This window comes from Salminus brasiliensis, chromosome 25 (genome assembly GCF_030463535.1).
Source record: "Salminus brasiliensis chromosome 25, fSalBra1.hap2, whole genome shotgun sequence".
NCBI classification, from domain to species: domain Eukaryota; kingdom Metazoa; phylum Chordata; class Actinopteri; order Characiformes; family Bryconidae; genus Salminus; species Salminus brasiliensis.
This window is the reverse complement of record NC_132902.1, coordinates 2,074,089-2,092,944: the sequence shown is the minus strand read 5'-3', so window position 1 is coordinate 2,092,944 and position 18,856 is coordinate 2,074,089. Positions and strand designations below refer to the sequence as shown.

Here is an 18,856-nt window from a genome sequence, read left to right as displayed (position 1 = left end):
GCCGTGGTACAGATGTTGGACGAGGCCCGTAGCCAGTGTGCTAATGCCATGGTACAGATGTTGGACAAGACCTGTAGCCAGGCCGTGGTACAGATGTTGGACGAGACTCGTAGCCAGCTCGTTTCCAGTTCCACTGCTTAGCCCAGTGTTTTCCCCCTATCACCTTTCATCAAGCCCCCCATAAGACGAATCAGGGGTCTCATAGAAGGGAAACGCTCAGTGGTGCTGTCAGCAGGTCCCTCAGAAACAGAAACAAATGAACATTGTTTTGCAGCAGCCTTTTAACCCCAGAACACACGCTGCCCCAATTACTGCAGCTTATGCTCAGGCTCAGCTGGATGGATTAATCGCAGTCGAGTCCAGAGCGCAGCAGGAATGCATTCTCTGATGCCTTTCAGGTACGTGTACAATAATTTACAATTTTCTACGCGCTATGGTGCGACTATGAACTATACCTTGCCCAGGGAAGGCCCGTAGTGCATTTACACAAGTACTGTGGGAACTGGCTGCTTGTACTTTTACTCAATTACATACTTTTTACACCTTTCGTGTAGGCTTATGATTTGACAAAAGTATTGGGACGCCTGCTCATGCATTTACTCTTTCTTCTGAAATCAAGGGTATTAATGAGAATTGATCCTGCTTTTGTTGGAGTAACTGTCTGTACTGTCCAGGGAAGAAGACTTTCTACTAGATTTTGGAGGAGCATGGCTGTGAGGATTTGATTGCATTCAACAACAAGAGCATAAATTAGTGAGGTCAGGATGTTGGATGCTTTATACCCCTCTAGCCAATGCCTGGCATTAGGCAGCATAATGCAGATAGGTTCATCAGCTTTATCTGCTCCAGAGGGTCCTATTCTATTGGCAGTACCTTTCTATAGGTTCCATAGAGTCGTTAGAAGGGCGTCCACAAACAAGGAGCGCCTTTACCTACAGGCTGTATTTGTCTGTCCGCAGACACACAACCAAGCTGAGGCTCCTGGGGGCCTTCATGGCAGCTGGAGGTCCCGGTGCAGGCCAAGTAGGGCAGGTGCGAGGCCAGAGGAGAGCGGCTTCCATCCCCATGGGCGAAGAGGGATGGTGGAGCCGAGAGAAGAGACCAGCGTCCGACGACTCTCGCATCCACCCGTTCAGGGTAGAAACCTCGGACGAAGAGATCCAGGTAAGGGGGTATGGAATGGTTTAAGCCGTCGTGGCTGGATGCAATCAAATCCTCACAGCAAACCTGATGCTCTCCTGTCCCGCCAGGACCTTCACGCGAGGCTGGACAAGGCCAGGCTGCCCCCTCCTCTGGAGGACTCCCGCTTCCGCTATGGCTTCAACCCCGGCTACCTCTGGAAAGTGATCTCCTACTGGAGGCACCAGTTCGACTGGCAGAAGCAGGTCAACGTCCTGAACCGCTACCCACACTTCAGAACCAGAATCGAAGGTCAGCCTGACCTTTGGAACCAAATGTTGAGTCCAAGATCTAGTAGAAAGCCATCTTCCCTTGACATAGAGGCAATAGGCACTCCATGTAATAGCCTTGATTTCGGAAGAAACAACGAACGTGCAGGTGTCCCAATACTTTTGTCCTTTTTCTGTACGATATAGTGCAAAGAATATGTGTGTGTGTGAGGGGGTGGAGTTGTCCGTCCGTCAGTGGTCTGTGACCCTTGCAGGTTTGGATGTACACTTTGTCCACTGTAAGCCCGCGGGTGCCTCCTCTGGCCAGCTTGGGAAACCCTTGATGCTGCTGCACGGCTGGCCCGGGTCTTTTTACGAGTTCTACTGGATGCTGCCACTCTTGCTGACCAATCAGGACGGCCTGGCCTTCGAAGTCATCTGCCCTTCTATTCCTGGCTACGGCTACTCTGAAGCCCCAGAGCGCGAAGGTTTGAAATATTGAAATATGACGTAGCAGCGATTGTTAGCAATGGAAGCTAGCATTTAGCATTTAGCGATGTTTTTCACAATGCTAACTGGCTTGTTAGCTACCGTAGCCTCACTTAGCTCAACTGTTGCTATGTCAGGATTCAACACTCTGGCTGCAGCTCGAGTCTTTCTGAAGCTGATGGAGAGGCTGGGCTATTCCAAGTTCTACCTGCAGGGCGGCGACTGGGGCTCCATCATCGCCACCAACATGGCTCAGATAAAGCCTGAGTAAGACTCGCTTCCACTGCCTTTAGCGTGTTCGGCCTTAGCGGCAGTATCCAAAGATGTAGTGGAGCTTCATGTGACTTGAAGGAACCCTAACCATGAACTGCAAGTGTGGACTTCGGGAAAAGCTAAAGCTAAAGCTAACTCCAACTAACGCCAACTAACTCAACCGCATCTTCTGATACTTTTGTACATGTGTCCCGTTAGCGTACACTTAAGTAAAACGACCTACTGCGAGTGCAGTAGACTCCAGGGCAGGGCCAAAGCCGACTAGCATGCTAACGATAACCCAACTGTCCCAATCTGAAGCTCAGCGGCTAGCTTCTTAGCTAATTTCTCTGGCCTTTATCCATCTCTTTGCCTGTCTCTCTGGATAATGGTTTTAGCTGTTAGCTGCTTTGTTGGCTTGCACGCTACATGACCGTCCAGCGGCACGGGGTCCCGAAATACACGGGGTCCTCGAGTCTGTCCGGCCGCCAAAGACATGCTTGACACGAAAACACTCGCTAACGTCCAGTCCCCCCACTTTTAGAGTCCACGTCAGGTCCTGATATTAAGCTGCTAGATATTTGTCGGGGGGTTACCGATCACTCTGCGAACTCTCTGTACTTTCTGCGGGGCACATATAGTGACCGAACCAGCGGCCGAACCAACGGCCCAACCAACGGCCTAACCAACGGCCGAACCAGCGGCCTAACCAGCGGCCGAGCAAATGGCAATTTGCCTCCAACCTGAGTCTGCGACTCGAAATCTGGGCTAAAATCACGTAGTGCGAAACTGGCATTAGGTCGCGGTGGCCCAAGTCAGATTTTCTCGTTAAATCTGATCTCATATGTGACCTTCGTCTGATCACGTCACACTCCTAAACTGACACACAGGCTCCAATGAGCTGGAATCTGAAAAAATCCGAAAATTGTCCCTCACTGCCGTCATCCACTTTCCTTGTCCCGCGTTGGATTGACGCGTTGGATTGACGAAAAATCCGCTAAATTCCGATCTATTCCGACTTTTCAGACTGAGCCACGTTGCTGCGCATTGGATATGTACTGGATTCAATACTACAATACTATGTATAAGAGACCCGAATCAGAACCGAAGTGACGTCTGATTTGGTCACGTATGACCGAAAAGAATGAGATCGGACTTGGGCCACCTCCACCCGCTGCGTGAACGCATCCATAGTCTCGGTTCAGCAAACGAGGTCTGCTGCATCCCCCCAGGTGCGTGAAGGGCCTCCATCTCAACATGTTTCCCGTAACCAATGGAAACCTGGTTGTGCTGCTGTCTCTGCTGTTGGGCTCCTACCTCCCCGCTCTGGTGGGCTTCAGCCAGGAGGACGTCAAGCGCCTGTACCCTTACATGCAGAAGAACATCTTCTCCATGCTGAGGGAGACCGGCTACCTGCACATCCAGGCCACAAAGCCAGACACAGCAGGTGAGGCTGCTTCCATGGTCTGACGAATGACGTATCATAGGAATGTCGGAGAACCATCTGTCGAACTATGGTTCCAGTCTGGTATGCTGAGTTTGTCCTGTCCTGTGAAGACACCGGGGGGTCAGGTTTGGTAAGGATTGGACAGAGCATTGAGGATTTGTGATGTCACCATACCCAGGAGACTCTGCAAACCTGTGGTTCTAGGGAGGTGTTCTTTTTGAGTCTTGGTTCCTTCTAAAAGAGTTTTCTTGTCGTGGTTCCTCTTAGTGGTTCCACCTCACAATCTTCAAATGTTTCTCCGTTTGAGTCTTGATTCCTCTCAGAGCTTTCCATTAAAGCCTTGGTTCTTCTCAGTGGTTCCTGGTTCTTTCAGTGGTTCCTCCTCATGCCCTTGAAGACTTTTCCTTTGGAGTTATAGTACTTCTCAGTGATTCCTCCTTATACTCTCACTGTTTTCCTTTTGACTCTTGGTTCCTCTCAATGGTTGCTTCTCATGCTCTTTGGAGTCTTGGTTCTTCTCAGTGGTTCCTCTTCATGGTCTTAGAGAGCTTTCCTTTAAAGCCTTGGTTCTTCTAAGTGGTTCCTGGTTCTTTCAGTGGTTCCTCTTTCTCTTTTGAGTTTTGGTTCCTCTCAGTGGTTCGTCCTCATGCTCTTATGGTTTTCCTTTTGACTCTTGATTCCTCTCAATGGTTGCTCCTCATGCTCTTTTGAGTCTTGGTTTTTCTCAGTGGTTCCTCTTCATGCTTTTAGAGAGCATTCCTTTGGAGTCTTGATTCTTCTAAGTGGTTCCCCCCACATCCTTGAAGACTTTTCCTTTGGAGTTTTGGTTCCTCTCAGTGGTTCCTCTTTCTCTTTGAGTCTTGGTTCTTCTCCGTGGATCCTACTCATGCTCTTAGATGGTTTTCCCTTTGAGTTATGGTTCCCCCTGATGCTCTTTGAGAGTTTTCCTGTTGAGTTATGGTTCCTCTCAGTGGTTCTTCTTCATGCTCATAGAGCGCTTTCCTTTGGAGTCCTGGTTCTTCTAAGAGGTTTCCCCCTCATGTCCTTGAAGACTTTTCTTTTGGAGTCTTGGTTCTTCTCTGTGGTTCCTCCTCATGCTCTTAGATGGTTTTCGATTGAAGTCTTGGTTCCTCTCAATAGTTTCTCTTTCCTTTTCCAGGGTCCCTTCATGGGTTCCCCCTCATGTCCCTGAAGACTATTCCTTTTGATTCTTGGTTCTGCTCAGTGATTCTTTATCATACTCATAGAGAATTTCTGCTTTGGAGTCTTGGTTCTTCTCAGTGGTTCCTCATCATGCTCTTAGAGCGTTTCTACTTTAGAGTCTTGGTTCCTCTGGCGGTTCCTCATCATGCTCTTAGAGCGTTTCTACTTTAGAGTCTTGGTTCCTCTGGCGGTTCCTCGTCATGCTCTTAGAAAGTTTCTACTTTGGAGTCTTGGTTTCTTTGGCGGTTCCTCATCATGCTCTTAGAAAGTTTCTACTTTGGAGTCTTGGTTTCTTTGGCGGTTCCTCATCATGCTCTTAGAGAGTTTCTACTTTGGAGTCTTGGTTCCTCTGGCGGTTCCTCATCATGCTCTTAGAGCGTTTCTACTTTGGAGTCTTGGTTCCTCTGGCGGTTCCTCATCATGCTCTTAGAAAGTTTCTACTTTGGAGTCTTGGTTTCTTTGGCGGTTCCTCATCATGCTCTTAGAGAGTTTCTACTTTGGAGTCTTGGTTTCTCTGGCCGTTGTTTTCTTTCTAATTGGGTCAAAGTATGTTTGGCCTACGAATCCTTCCTACAGTAGTACTTGTAAAGAACCCTCTGTCTGACTGCTCACTCTTAAAAATAAGCGTTGGAAGATGCCATGGAAGAAGCTTTTAAAGGGTAAAGGAAGTCGATGTAAAGTTTTTTGGGTTCTTCTATGGTTTCGCTCCAAAAAAAAACAAGAGTATTTGGTACAGCGTAAGTTACAACACCTAACCTTTTCACCTCAAGTTCACTTGCATGTAAAGCATGGAGTAATTCGCAGTGCTCTGGCGCCTCCTGCAGGCTGTGGGTTGAATGACTCCCCTGTTGGCTTGGCTGCTTACATCCTGGAGAAGTTTTCCAGCTGGACCGACTCTCAGAACGTCCATCTTCCTGACGGAGGCCTGGAAAGGTAAAGTATCTTACTGAGCTCCACCTACCTTCATGCACTATCTGTCCAAATATTTGTGGACACCCCTTCTAATGAATGCTTTTTTAAGTTGCGCCCATTAAAAGTTGTCTAGACCCTGCAGAGAAGCACTGCCAATAGAATAGGACTCTCTGGAGCAGATGAACCTGAGGAACTGGTTGGCACCATGCTCCCTAATAGTGCCAGGCGTGGGCTATAGAGGGGTATAAAGCCCCCCAGCATTGAGGAGCATTGGAGCAGTGGAACTAACTGTGGTCCCTGTAATGATGGATGGTGGTGGAGCTCCATCCAGTACTTTTGGGACAAGTTGGGGAGTCTGGGGATGATGATGATGATGGTGGGGTGGTGGTGGAGCTATAAGGCAGGTGTTTCTAATAAAGTGGCCACTGTGGATTCTGTACAATTCCAGGAAATTCGGTCTCGATGACCTCCTCACTAACGTCATGATCTACTGGACTACAGGCTCCATAGCGTCCTCGATGCGCTTTTACAAGGAGAACTTCAATGAGAACCTTTGGAAAAGGGAGGACGCCAGGTGAGAACCCCATCACCCTCAGTGACCTAGCTGTTCTAGATCACTGGATCCACAGCTCTCGTCTTTGTGCCCTCAGGACGAGCGTGTACGTGCCCACCGGGCTGGCCGCCTTTCCAGAAGAGCTGCTCCACTGCCCGCCCCTGTGGGCCCGCCAGAAATACAAGGACATCGTGTCCTACTCGTACATGCCCTGCGGAGGACACTTCGCCGCCCTGGAGGAGCCGCAGCTGCTGGCCGACGATATCCGTCAGTTTGTGGCCAAAGTGGAGGCTTTAAAGACATAACGACCCTTCGTGAGATCAGGAACCACCCCTAGCAACCGCCTAGCAACATCCTAGCAACTCCATAGCAACCATCTAGCAAAATGCATCACAATACAATAAAATACTGACATACTAGTAACCACCTAGCAATCACCTAGCACCTTAACAACACCATGGAAACCACATAGCAACATCATAGCAACCACCTGGGATAATGTACCAGCTGCCTTGTGATAGCCTAGCAATCACAAAGCAACTCTATAGCAACCACCTAGCGGCACCATGACAACCACCTGTGATCTGGAATACAATAGAAGCCACATAGCAACATTAGGTTCGCCCTAGTGACTACATAGCAACAGCCTAGCAACTCCATAGCAACCATCTAGCAAATCGCATCACAATACAATAAAATACTGACATAATAGTAACCACCTAGCAATCACATAGCAATCACCTAGGAGACCTGAGACACTATAGCACAGCTTAGCAGCCACTTAACAACACCATGGAAACCACATAGCAACATCATAGCAACCACCTGGGATAATGTACCAGCTGCCTTGTGATAGCCTAGCAATCACAAAGCAACTCTATAGCAACCACCTAGCGGCACCATGACAACCACCTGTGATCTGGAATACCATAAAAGCCACATAGCAACATTAGATTCGCCCTAGTGACTACATAGCAACAGCCTAGCAACTCCATAGCAACCATCTAGCAAATCACATCACAATACAATAAAATACTGACATACTAGTAACCACCTAGCAATCACATAGCAATCACCTAGGAGACCTGAGACACTATAGCACAGCTTAGCAGCCACTTAACAACACCATAGAAACCACATAGCAACATCATAGCAACCACCTGGGATAATGTACCAGCTGCCTTGTGATAGCCTAGCAATCACAAAGCAACTCTATAGCAACCACCTAGCGGCACCATGGCAACCACCTGTGATCTGGAATACCATAGAAGCCACATAGCAACATTAGGTTCGCATTAGGTTACATAGCAACAGCCTAGCAACTACCAACCTCTGTTGTGTGCTTTGTTTCTTTAGGAAATATTTTTTCAAAATAAAATATTAAGTGAAACTGTTTTTTTAATCAATATTTTAATTTTAATATTAAAATAATTCAAATATTATTATTATAAATTGTACTGGAATCAAACATGACGTCATGATTTCTGACTTTAAATAAAACTCAGTGTAGGTGAACTGCGTGTGGTCTTTTTTTTATTTCACATATTTGATTAATTATTAATTATTATATTTTAGTATTTCTCTGTGTTTTAAGTGTCGTCACGAAGCCCCGCTGAGGGAGGCGTGTCGGTCGGTGCTGAGGAGCCGCAGCTGAGCGGCTGCGAGCTGCGCCACCGTCGCTCCCCCCCCCCCGGCTGAAGCGGCTCGCCGCCACACGGCCCGGGTTCACAGCTCCCACGCCGGGATTTCCTTCGCTTGCACCGGGGAACGATAGGACAGATCTTCGCTTGGCTCGCTAAGCCAGCGGCTGCCGGGATGCAGGTGGCCGAGCGCCGGGGTGTCGAGTCCGGACCGAAGCCCACTCGGCCGGGTCCTGTCTCCGGCTCCGGCTCGGGTTCGGGCTCGGGCTCTGGCTCGGATAATGGGGAGAGGAGACGAAACCGGAGGCGGAGGGGAGGAAGACGACGGGGCAAGAAAACTAACGAGCCGCCGCCGTTTTTACCGCCGGAGGTATCCTAGCTGCTAGCTAACGCTAACGCTAACGCTAACGCTAACGCTAGCTAGTTTCCCCGTTAACTTGGATGGAGACGTCGCCGCGGACAGTTAGCTAGCATTAGCCAGCTATGCTAGATAGCTAATTTGGCTGCTTTAGCGTTGAGAGAAACATAATAAAGGCATTTCCATTTTTCGTGGAGTTTTTCGTGCTAAACCGAAGCCAAAACCTTAATATTTGACTGTATTTGTAAAAAGCTGTGCCCTTTCCCCTGAGATGAAGATGGAGGACCGACCCCAAACAGCGCCCTCTATTTACAGGGCCCGCAGCCAGCTGTATTTAAAGAGGAATTTCACACAGTTTTCCAAATCTCTGGAAAAATCCCTGGTTGGGGTTCAAATCAAGGCCTCAGAGTCGATTTGGTGTGAAGTGGTTCGTTGGAGAGAAACCCAGCAAGTCTTGATCGCTTCACAGTGGCGGTCAATGGAACCAAACGGCGCTGGGAGTAGCCTTGAGTCTTACTTACTACCCAGGCTCCACCTGTGAACCTGCGGATGTCCTGTAAGACTGTGAGATATGTGTTGCTGAACGTGGTAAAACAGTGGGGGATTCGAAGAAAAGAAGAAAAACAGCAACGCCCAACCATGTCCCGAACGCGTCCCTCCGCCGTAATGCAATTTTTACTGCGTTTTAGGTCCGAATCTTCTCGAAACGATGGCAGAACGATGTCTGGGGCATCAGGCAGTACGTTTGTAAGCAGTCTGGAGTGATAGCGTTTTGGAACGGAGCTTTTAGAGAGCGTTAAACTTTGCCGACGTCTGGTTCCATTCACCAACACTGTGGCGCGGTATCTCCAGCTGGAGCTCGGACTCCGCGAAGACAAGGCCGTATTCAGGGCCTCCCCAGTCATTGATTTATCAGCGTCCGGCAAGCGGTACAGCCGGACCGGCTACATCTTTTGCCACATCTCCGAAGTTAGAGCAGCCTTTAGAAGCTGCTCCTGAGATGTTGAGGTCTGGACTCTGGACGGCTCTCAGGCCTAAGCAGATGTCCTCAGATCTGAGCGAGTTAGGCTGTTTCTCTAGGGTTGGGGCAGGTTCGGCGGTATCGCGGGTCATTTAGGAATCTGGTGTGATGAGCTGTGCTCTGAAGAACCTTGTCTGTTCTCTGTTTCAGGCGGAGGAGGGGAACATTGAATACAAGGTATGTTTTTGTTTTATTTGTTATTATTATTTATTTATTTTTTTTAATTTTTTTTAGTTTAGTTTTGTCCGGCTGTGAGCCTGGGCCTAGGGGTCAACCGATCATTTACCGGGCCGATAACCGGAGCCGATGTTTTGTTGGTTTTGTTGGTATGCTGGTTTGTAGCGCCCCCTAGCAAATACAATGCTGCCGACTCCAGGAGAGTAGTAAGCGCATGCGGTATCGGCGCGTCGCCGGGCAGCCAACACACTCTGAGGAAAGCCCCGGGGCGCCGGCTCCACCCCACCAGCCAAGGGACGCCTTAAGAGTTTGTGCCGATTGTGCTCTCTCTGACTCCGGCTACTGTGGCATGGCTGGGGATTCGAACTCGCAAACTCCCGCCCCAGGCAGTAGCGGCAGCGCGTTAGACCCCCGAGCCCCTCTTAAACATCCTTCTCCTTTCTCCTTCTGAAAGTAAGAAAGTGGTGAGATCTTGCCGGTGAGCTAGTCTGAAGAGCAGAGCTCGGTTCCTCCAGGGTTCTCCTGGACGCCCCCCCCCCCCCCCCCCAGTCCAGCCAGCAGCTCACCTGATTTACCAAACCGCTGTGTCCAACTGAAGGGGGCTGTGCCGTCACTGCAGACCCCCAGTCCATACTGTAATGAACCGTTTATAGCACACGCCAGTGTTGTTGTTATAGTCGTATAATAATAACCACACTCTCGCGCTTGCGTCCTCAGCTGAAGCTGGTGAACCCCACGCAGTACCGCTTCGAGCACCTGGCCACGCAGCTGAAGTGGCGTCTGCAGGAGGGCCGCGGGGAGGCCGTCTATCAGATCGGGGTGGAGGACAACGGCCTGATGGTGGGCCTCACCGAGGAGGACATGAAGGCTTCTCTGAAGACCCTGCGCAGGATGGCCGAGAAGTACTGACCCTGTTACCGAACGCCGTCCAGTATCGTATGCCTTGTATCCCACCCTTAAAACCCGTACACCTGGTGGTGGTTTTAATGTTATGGCTGATCAGTAAAAGGTTCCTAAATGTAGCATTTGCTATCGAGAACGTTTCAAGAACCTCATCTAACCAGGTTTCTGTTTGCCGGCCCGCAGGGTCGGCGCCGACATCACGCTCTTGAGAGAGAGGGAGGTGGACTACGAGTCGGACAGATCCCGCCGGAAAATCGCGGAAGTTCTCGTGCGGAAAGTTCCCGACGACCAGCAGGTTAGGCAGCTCTTGACCTGCAGGGACCTGCACGGTGGGTCTGCACAGGTCTAGCCCCTCAGCGGAGGTCGGTCGGTCGGTCAGTCGGTCGGTCAGTCAGTCAGTCTCTGACCACAGACTAAAGTGGACTAAAGCCAGGGTTCCTCCTATTAGAACCGCAGGTACTAATGTTGTTCTAATGGAGTGTGCACGGACCGGTCCGCTGACGTCCAGTCTTGTGCTTGTAGTTTCTGGACCTGCGCGTGGCCGTACTGGGCAACGTGGACTCGGGGAAGTCCACCCTCTTGGGTGTCCTGACCCAGGGCGAGCTGGATAACGGGCGAGGCCGGGCGAGGCTCAACCTGTTCCGGCACCTTCACGAGATCCAGACGGGCCGCACCTCCAGCATCAGCTTCGAAATCCTCGGCTTCAACAGCAAAGGGGAGGTGAGCCCACCGGTGCGCGGCGTTAGACTGTTAGCTGACCCTTAGAACCGGGGAAAAGGAGGGTTCTAAGGGTTAAGGAACTTTTATGGGTGTGACTGTTGGGTGCCTATTTACCACCCTGTTATTTGTCATTAAAAACACAATAAGCTCTGGGTTTATTGGCTGGTTTATATAACCAACAGCCCACAGTAGCTGCCTAGCTTAGCCTAGCCTAGCTTAGCTGTGTCTTCCCGATACCGGCGTCAGCCCTTGCCTCAGTCAGCCTAGCGTTAGCTTTTAGCCTTTCTAGCTTCGCCTTCCCCACTTTAGCCTCAAGAACTTTCTCTGGTAGACTTAACGGATGCCGATTTTGGGGGCGTGAATGTGAACGGAGAAGCCGATGGACAGCGTATGATGATCTCATACTCCAGATGTGCAGAAAGGCTGCTCATATGAACATCTGGAGTGCACCAGCTGTTTATAGCATGGTTTTCCTCAGGTGGTGAACTACAGCGAGTCCCGCACGGCCGAGGAAATCTGCGAGAGCTCTTCCAAAATGATCACCTTCATCGACTTGGCCGGTCACTATAAGTACCTGAAGACCACCATCTTCGGTCTGACCAGCTACTGCCCCGATTTCGCCATGCTGGTGGTGGGAGCCAACACGGGCATCGGTGAGAGTCTGTCTGTGTGTCTGTCAGTCAGTCTGTCGCCCAGCTTCGCCGATACTAATGTTTTGACCCGTCCTCTTCCTCCTCCTCCTCTTTCGCAGCGGGGACCACGCGGGAGCACCTGGGCCTGGCCATGGCGCTGAAGGTGCCCATCTTCATCGTGGTGAGTAAAGTGGACCTGTGCAGCAGCGGGACGGTGGAGAAAACGGTCCGGCAGCTGGAGAGGGTGCTCAAACAGCCCGGCTGCAACAAAGTGCCCATGCTGGTCACCAGCCCTGACGACGCCGTCACCGCCGCCCAGCAGTTCGCCCAGTCTGCGAGGTATACAGGGCGTGATTAAACAGAATGTCCTGATGATAAATGGACCGATAGAAATGCTCCAGAATAGCTTAGCATACGAGATATGAGGAGAGATAGATCAGATAGAACCCGTCTTTTAAAACCTGCAATCTTTAGTTTGGCCACAAGGTGGCGCTGAACGCCGAAATGCCTTCATTCCTGGATGTCTCTTCTGAACCTCCGCACCTTGTCCTCTCTTTGTGCCAAGGGTTGTAAAGCGTTGTACAGCCACGTGACCGGCTGCTGTGTCTGCTTTCTGTGCAGCATCACTCCCATCTTCACGCTGTCCAGCGTTTCTGGAGAGAACCTGGATCTGCTGAAGGTGTTCTTCAACATCCTGCCCCCTCTCAGCAACAGCAAGGAGCAGGAGGAGCTCATGCAGCAGCTAACCGAGTTCCAGGTGAGCATGCAACTCCCATGGGAAAGCCTTTCGTTGGCGTTTTGAGAACATCTGGACGTTTGATGGATCTCCATGTGATGGACGCTGAAAGATGGATGGATGGATGGATGGATGGAGGTTGTAGATGCAGATCAGCTGACCAACATCAGGTCTATGACCATCCTAGCAGGTTTTCATTGTAGGTGTTCAAGGAGAACCCCTCCCGATTTGGGCCATACGGGTTCGAACTGGTGGTCCTAAGATCATAGTGACCGCGCCTTAGTCCGTTGGACCACTAGGGGGCTCCATCTGAGCGAGACTTTAAAAACTGTAGGACCGTTGGAGTTGGATATGATCATCCCATCACCTCATACAGACCTATTCGCTACATCGCCTCCGTCACCTCTCAGATCAAACGTCCAGATGTTCACGTAGGGTTCCAGATGTTCGCAGTTCTAACGTGAGCGTTTTTTTCCTCTCTGGCAGGTTGATGAGATTTACAGTGTGCCCGATGTAGGAACGGTGGTCGGAGGAACTCTCTACAGGTGAGTCTGTAGGTTTTAGCCTGATGATGGTGGTGGTGGTGGTGGTCTACAGACTGTGTCCGTATGTTGGCTTAGGCGTTTTCTGTGTTTTAGTGGCGTGTGTCGTGAGGGCGACCGCCTGGTGGTGGGTCCCACGGACGAGGGGAAGTTCCTGCGGTTGAAGGTGTGCAGCATGCAGAGGAACCGCTCGGCCTGCCGCGTGCTCCGAGCAGGACAGGCCGCCACGCTCGCCCTGGGCAACTTCGACCGCTCCCTACTGCGCAAGGTAGGCCCCGCTTCCCACAGCCTGCAGCCCCGCAGCCCGCGGTGGCTCTACAGTCTCACCTGGGACAGAGACTTTTCCTTTTGACTCAAGCGAACTGTTCTTTGAGCTCTTTTATGACGGACCATTTTAATGTCTGTGGATTATTTTGAGGATTAATTGTTTTGTCTTTTAAGTAAATGTAAATTTGATTTCTTTATTTGTTTGTTTTTTGCTTTGTTTCTCTTGTTTTTGGTCTATTTTGCCATTTTATTACATTTATATTAATTTTATTACATTTTATCTTATTTTTTCACTTTATTTGATCATTTTTATTGTTAATTTATTCCCTTTTTTTTCTTTTAATTTGGCATTTTTTAATTTATTTTGTCATTTATAACTTTTTTTATTTATTTTTATTTAATCATAATTTATTCTTTCAGTTATGTTTTTATCCTTATTTTAAAATATTATTTTTATTCTGTCAGTATTATTTTAGATTTTTAAAATTTTATTTATTTATTTTATTTTATTCAAATTTGTTCTTATTTTTATTAATAAATTATTTTTTGGCCTTTTTTGTGCTTCCAGACTAAAATACAAACAGAGGAAATGTAGAAAACACAGACAGAACTGTAAGATAAAGTGTGTGTGTGTGTGTGTGTGTGTGTGTTTTTGTAGGGTATGGTGATGGTAAGTCCAAAGATGAACCCCACCATCTGCTGGCAGTTCGAGGCAGCCATCGTCCTGCTGTTCCACGCCAAGACCTTCCGCCGGGGCTTCCAGGTCACTGTGCATGTGGGGAACGTCCGGCAGACGGCCACGGTGGAGTGCCTACTGGGCAAGGTGTGTCTTTCAGTGATTACAGTTACGCAATTACTTATTATCCATAGAGCCCTGACTAACATAGTGTGTGTGTGTGTGTGTGTGTGTGTGCTCTGCAGGAGGAGCTGCGGACAGGCGAGAGGGCCGTGGTGTGTTTCCGCTTCATGAAGCACCCCGAGTACCTGCGCGTCGGAGCCAAGCTGCTGTTCCGGGAGGGCGTGACCAAAGGCATCGGCCACGTGACTCACCTGCTGCCCACGTCTCAGAACAACGGCCACGACCAGAACCACAAACCCCACCAGAACCACAATTAGAGCAGGAGACCACCAGGGAGAGAGTGAGGGGGACAAGACCCCTCTACTCTTTTTAGGGTAAAGCTGGTATAGGATTCGGTCTCTCTTCTATGTACACATGAGTTGCTAGTGTATTAGCTCCATTTGCTCCATATACCTGCGTGGGTCAAAAGTTTGTGGACGCCCCTTCGCATTAGTGCTTTTTAAGGTGCGCTTATTGCAAACACACGTGTTCAGTGGCTCACACACACATTCTGGAGAAGTCGAGCTCGATTACTCCATCATCCGACACCTTTTGAGCTGGGCCGGAAGGGCAGAGCTGATCGTCAGACGTCAGGTACGTGGCGGACCGCAGTCATTCGTCACCGACTAGCCTTGATTTTGGAACGACAGCCTCGATGAACGGATGTCCACAGACTTCTGGCCACGTAGCGCGTCGCGCTGCCACACCTGTAGCTATATGATATGGTAGGGAGCGCTTTGCAACAGTGCCAGGGTCACTGCTGTCCTGGTCAGCGGTGGTCCTGTGGTGGTCCTACCAGGCTACCGGAGCTACAGGCTACAGTCTGTGATCGTGTACCCTGACGATAGGCTGTAGTGCAGGTAGCTTTGGGGTTTCTGATAAACTGGCAACTCTGTGTAGGCTCAAAGAGGGGGGGGGAGGAGGGGGGGGGGTTCTTCAAGTGGTTCTTTGAGCGAGGCCATAGAAGAACCGCCTGTGAGATTGGCAGGTTTCCATCACGCGATGGTTCTTCAGAGCTTTCTTCAGGGAACCAACAGCGGTTCTTCCATGGCCTTCAGAGCCAGAACGTCTCCAGGCTTCTGCTAGGGGTGGGTGATACGGCCTAGGCAGGAGCGCCGTGTTGTATCTGTGATGTCACCATATGATACAGGTAAGTTTACAGGATTCTGATCTAGGATCAGCGTGAAGATTTGAAGTTTCAAAAGCTGCCGTTCAAAAGTCTGGACACGTTTATCGAACGGGTCGTCGAGTTTGTCTCCAAGGCCGCCTCCAACCCAAAACCGACACACCCCTCACCCCAGCAAACCAGTGACTTCTAAAGGCTCGTCATTGGGGGGAGCAAAAAAGGTTGGATCAGGTGTAGTGGATCACTGATGGAAGGACAAAAGTATTGGGACGCCTGCTCGCTCAGGGATTCTTCTTGATCCCGCTTGTGTTGGCGTGACCGTCTCTACTGTCCAGAGAAGAATCCTACTTTCTACTAGAACTTGGAGAAGCATTGCTGCGAGGATTTGATTGATTAGTTTGAGCTCCAGCTTTGCTATGGAGAGCAACCTTCCAACCCTGCTCCACTCCGCATGATCCAAGGCGTTACTGCCGTCAGACGTCCCTGAATGGCCCGATTTGGCTGGGCCTGAAATATTAAATATTAACGTCTGTTAGTAGGTGTGTCTAAACTTTTGACCGGTCAATTCTAGCATTATTATTATTGTTGTTGTTGTTTTCTTTTTAACCAGCACTGGATTAGTCGTTGTTTTTAAGGCTCTAAGTTTTATATAGTCGTGATATTTAATTTTACACCCTAGCGCTGACCCGCATCGCCGTATCGCCCAGCCCTAGGGTGCAGGCCCGTGGTTCTTGAGGTGTTTCTCCCGTGCCTGAGAAACACCGGTCATGGCTTTCGTTTATATATTTTTTTGACCGACGTCTTGCTTGTTTGTGCCAAGCAAGGACTGTAGAGCTTCGGAGCTGAATACCTACATGCTAGGGAAGCATGCTGGGGTGGGCGGGGTTGTGTGGGGGGGGGGTGGTGTTGAGGAGCGTATCCGTAAGTGTATCCGATTTCTGTTTTTTTTTTTGTTTTTTTTTAACGAGGAAAAACCAAATGGCAGCTGTTTCTTGGCAGGCGTCCAGCGGGACTACGTGCATGCCCGAGTGAAGATGATGTACGCTCCCGTCCCGTAGCCCCCCCGATCCCCACACTTTGTGCAATTAACCTGAGACTGAATGTATCGTACATGGGCCTAGATGTGCTCTCGAAGTTGCTTGACCGCTAGAGGCTCTTGGGTTCCGTGCCGTTCCGCTGCCGTGTTTAGAAGCTTAAAGTGCGTGAAGCTTAACCCAGTCCCACCCGGTTTTATACGACCTCCATCGCAGTAATCCTTCGTCTTGCGTTCCATGGCACAGCATTAGGCCGCCGTACTGCATGCTGTGCGTATGTATTCACTTATTCTGTGTAGAATTAAACCTGAAAACGGACGCGTGCATGAGGCTACGAATGCACTTCGCATCCTGGGGTTGGGTGGGGTTGGGTGGTGTTGGTGGGGAGGGATCTCTGTTGACTGTATTGTAACACTTAACATGCACTGCGACTAGCTAAAGTAATAAAGAGGTGTTTTATGGTTACGGTTTCGGTGGAAAAACTTACTGACACACACTTGTAGACTCACAACACAGCGTGAAATACAGTGCTTCGGAATGCAAGCCTCTCCGAAAGTGTTGGAACAGCAAGGCCAGTTCTGAAAACGTGGGTTTTTAACTGTCAAGCATGGTGGAGGGAGCATCTGATTTACAGCTAGATGTGTTAAAGGCTTGCGCTCGGTTCCCCCTGAAGAAGGCCGTTGTTGTGTTTTAGCAGTGTGTTTTGGGTCATTGTCATGCTGCATGGCCCAGCTCCATCCGATTTATATAGGACAGACAGTGGGTGTTACTTAATACCATGAGTTACCTTGCCAGACATCGGCCTCTTTTCCACCTCAGTGCCAAACAGTTACTAAGACCCCGTTAGACCGGTTACAGGGTCCAGTGTACATTAATTTAGTAGACAGTTTCGTTCGTTAGTCTGGCACTACGACTTCAAGGCTAACACTAGCTCAATTACTAAAGCCGTAACTGGTCAGTTAGCATGGTGTATAGATGGCAAATATCACAAAAGTAAAAGAACTGGTCTTGCCGCTCGGATACTTTTGGAGGACACTGCATGTATGCTACCATTTAAAAAAAAAAAAACAACCAAAAAAGAATAATCATAATAAAATGAAAATGGCAATATAGTTTAAAAAATAATAAAGGTTTGTTATTCTGATTTATTCACCTCATTGTTCCCCCAAGCCTTAAAATATTGAATAAAGTCCTTGAAATCTAAGAATATTTTCTGGTGTCTCTAGATTTTATATTTTTGTCAATTAAAACAAAGTTATCATCAAATAGGAAACCAATAACCAAGTAATTCCAAACTTTCGAACAGTACCGTATGTTTTTGGACACTGTGGCTGAATCGGCTTCAGAACACGGAGCCGCTTACCGTCCAATTACTTTTGTCCCCTTACCAACGAAAAAGATGCCGTATTTTAGTCCAGCTTGGATGAATCGCAGCGAACCTTCAGTTCAAATCTGGTGTCCAAATATTTTCGCTACCTAAAAATAAAGTGAGGCCGACAGAAAGCAGGACTTCGGTACAAAGTGTTTATTTCATGGGGATGAGGGCGTGAACGGGCAGCGCTGTAGCCGCGTCCCGCCGAGCACCATAGAGGCCAAAAACTGCTTTCAACCCCCAGCAGAAATCGAACCTGGACTCTCCTGACTGGAGCCTGAGGACCAGGCTCCGAGGTGTTGGCAGTGAGTTTTGGAGCAACGGTCTGCTGATCCAGATTCAACTTCTTATAAAAAATAAAAATTAAATACAATAATAATTAAAAAATATCTAATTTACAGTTTTCTTGACCCAGTCTGCCCAGTACAGAAAGCTGCCCCCCCCTTCTTTCTGTTTCTGGCAGCAGAATGTAAAATTGTTGACTTTCAATTACTGAGTTTTTATTAAAATAATGACTTCATTTCATTTTAATTTTAAGAAAGGTTTTAAGAAGAAAAAAAAATGGGAATATAAATTTGAGACCAAGTCTTATTTTTGAGAAAATAACATAGTAATTAATAAAAAACAGAAATTTGAAACCAAGTAAAAATTTTGATAAAATATTTAAGATACTAAGCAAAAACTTAAAATCGTTATTTGTGATTCTAATCAAAATTTTAAGAAAACTCAGATACTAAATTAAAAAAGGTATTTTCAAATGCTGATACTTGAAGAAGTCAAAAGTTTAGTATTTAAAAAATACTAAAGTACTTCAAAAAGTGTTATTTTGAGACCGAGGTCAGTTTTAAAGAAGTAAGTAATTGTTTCAAAATAGTTAAATTCTTAAAAGTAAAGTTATTATTTCAACATGGCGATAAAGTCAGCAGAAAGAAACTCGTTCTTTTGAGATACTTTAATACATTTACGATTATTTTTTTAGAAAACAAAAGTAAAAGTTAAGAAATTTGATACCAAGTAAAAAATCTTGGTAGTTATTTTGAAATTCTAAATTTTATAAAAGTAAAAACTTTTTAAACGATGATATTTGGAGAAGCCAAAAGTTTATTTTGAAACCCAGGTCAATTTTAAGGAAATAAGTCACTATTTCAGTTCGGAAATGACTTCAAAAAGTGAAGTTCTTATTTTAACACTGGGATAATTTGGAGAAGTCAAAAGTTTGAGAAAGGAACTCGTTCATTTTAAGATA

At 48.1% G+C, this 18,856-nt stretch overlaps 2 protein-coding genes across 2 annotated transcripts; both read left to right on the top strand.

Annotated features, from left to right (window-relative positions):
- The first annotated feature begins 993 nt into the window (after positions 1–993).
- LOC140548117 (epoxide hydrolase 1-like) lies at positions 994–6,549 on the top strand. Its single transcript, XM_072671512.1, has 8 exons — positions 994–1,164; positions 1,251–1,431; positions 1,664–1,876; positions 2,015–2,144; positions 3,362–3,576; positions 5,604–5,712; positions 6,140–6,265; positions 6,342–6,549. Exons 1-8 carry the CDS (start codon positions 994–996, stop codon positions 6,547–6,549), a joined length of 1,353 nt encoding a protein of 450 aa, XP_072527613.1.
- A 1,329-nt stretch (positions 6,550–7,878) lies between these two features.
- gtpbp2b (GTP binding protein 2b) lies at positions 7,879–17,445 on the top strand. The gene is made up of 12 exons (XM_072671519.1): positions 7,879–8,254; positions 9,414–9,440; positions 10,158–10,342; positions 10,527–10,638; positions 10,866–11,063; positions 11,542–11,716; positions 11,815–12,034; positions 12,317–12,452; positions 12,918–12,976; positions 13,070–13,241; positions 13,899–14,063; positions 14,162–17,445. The coding sequence occupies exons 1-12, from the start codon at positions 8,060–8,062 to the stop codon at positions 14,354–14,356; spliced, it is 1,839 nt and encodes a 612-aa protein (XP_072527620.1). The 5' UTR covers positions 7,879–8,059; the 3' UTR covers positions 14,357–17,445.
- The last annotated feature ends 1,411 nt before the right edge of the window (positions 17,446–18,856 follow it).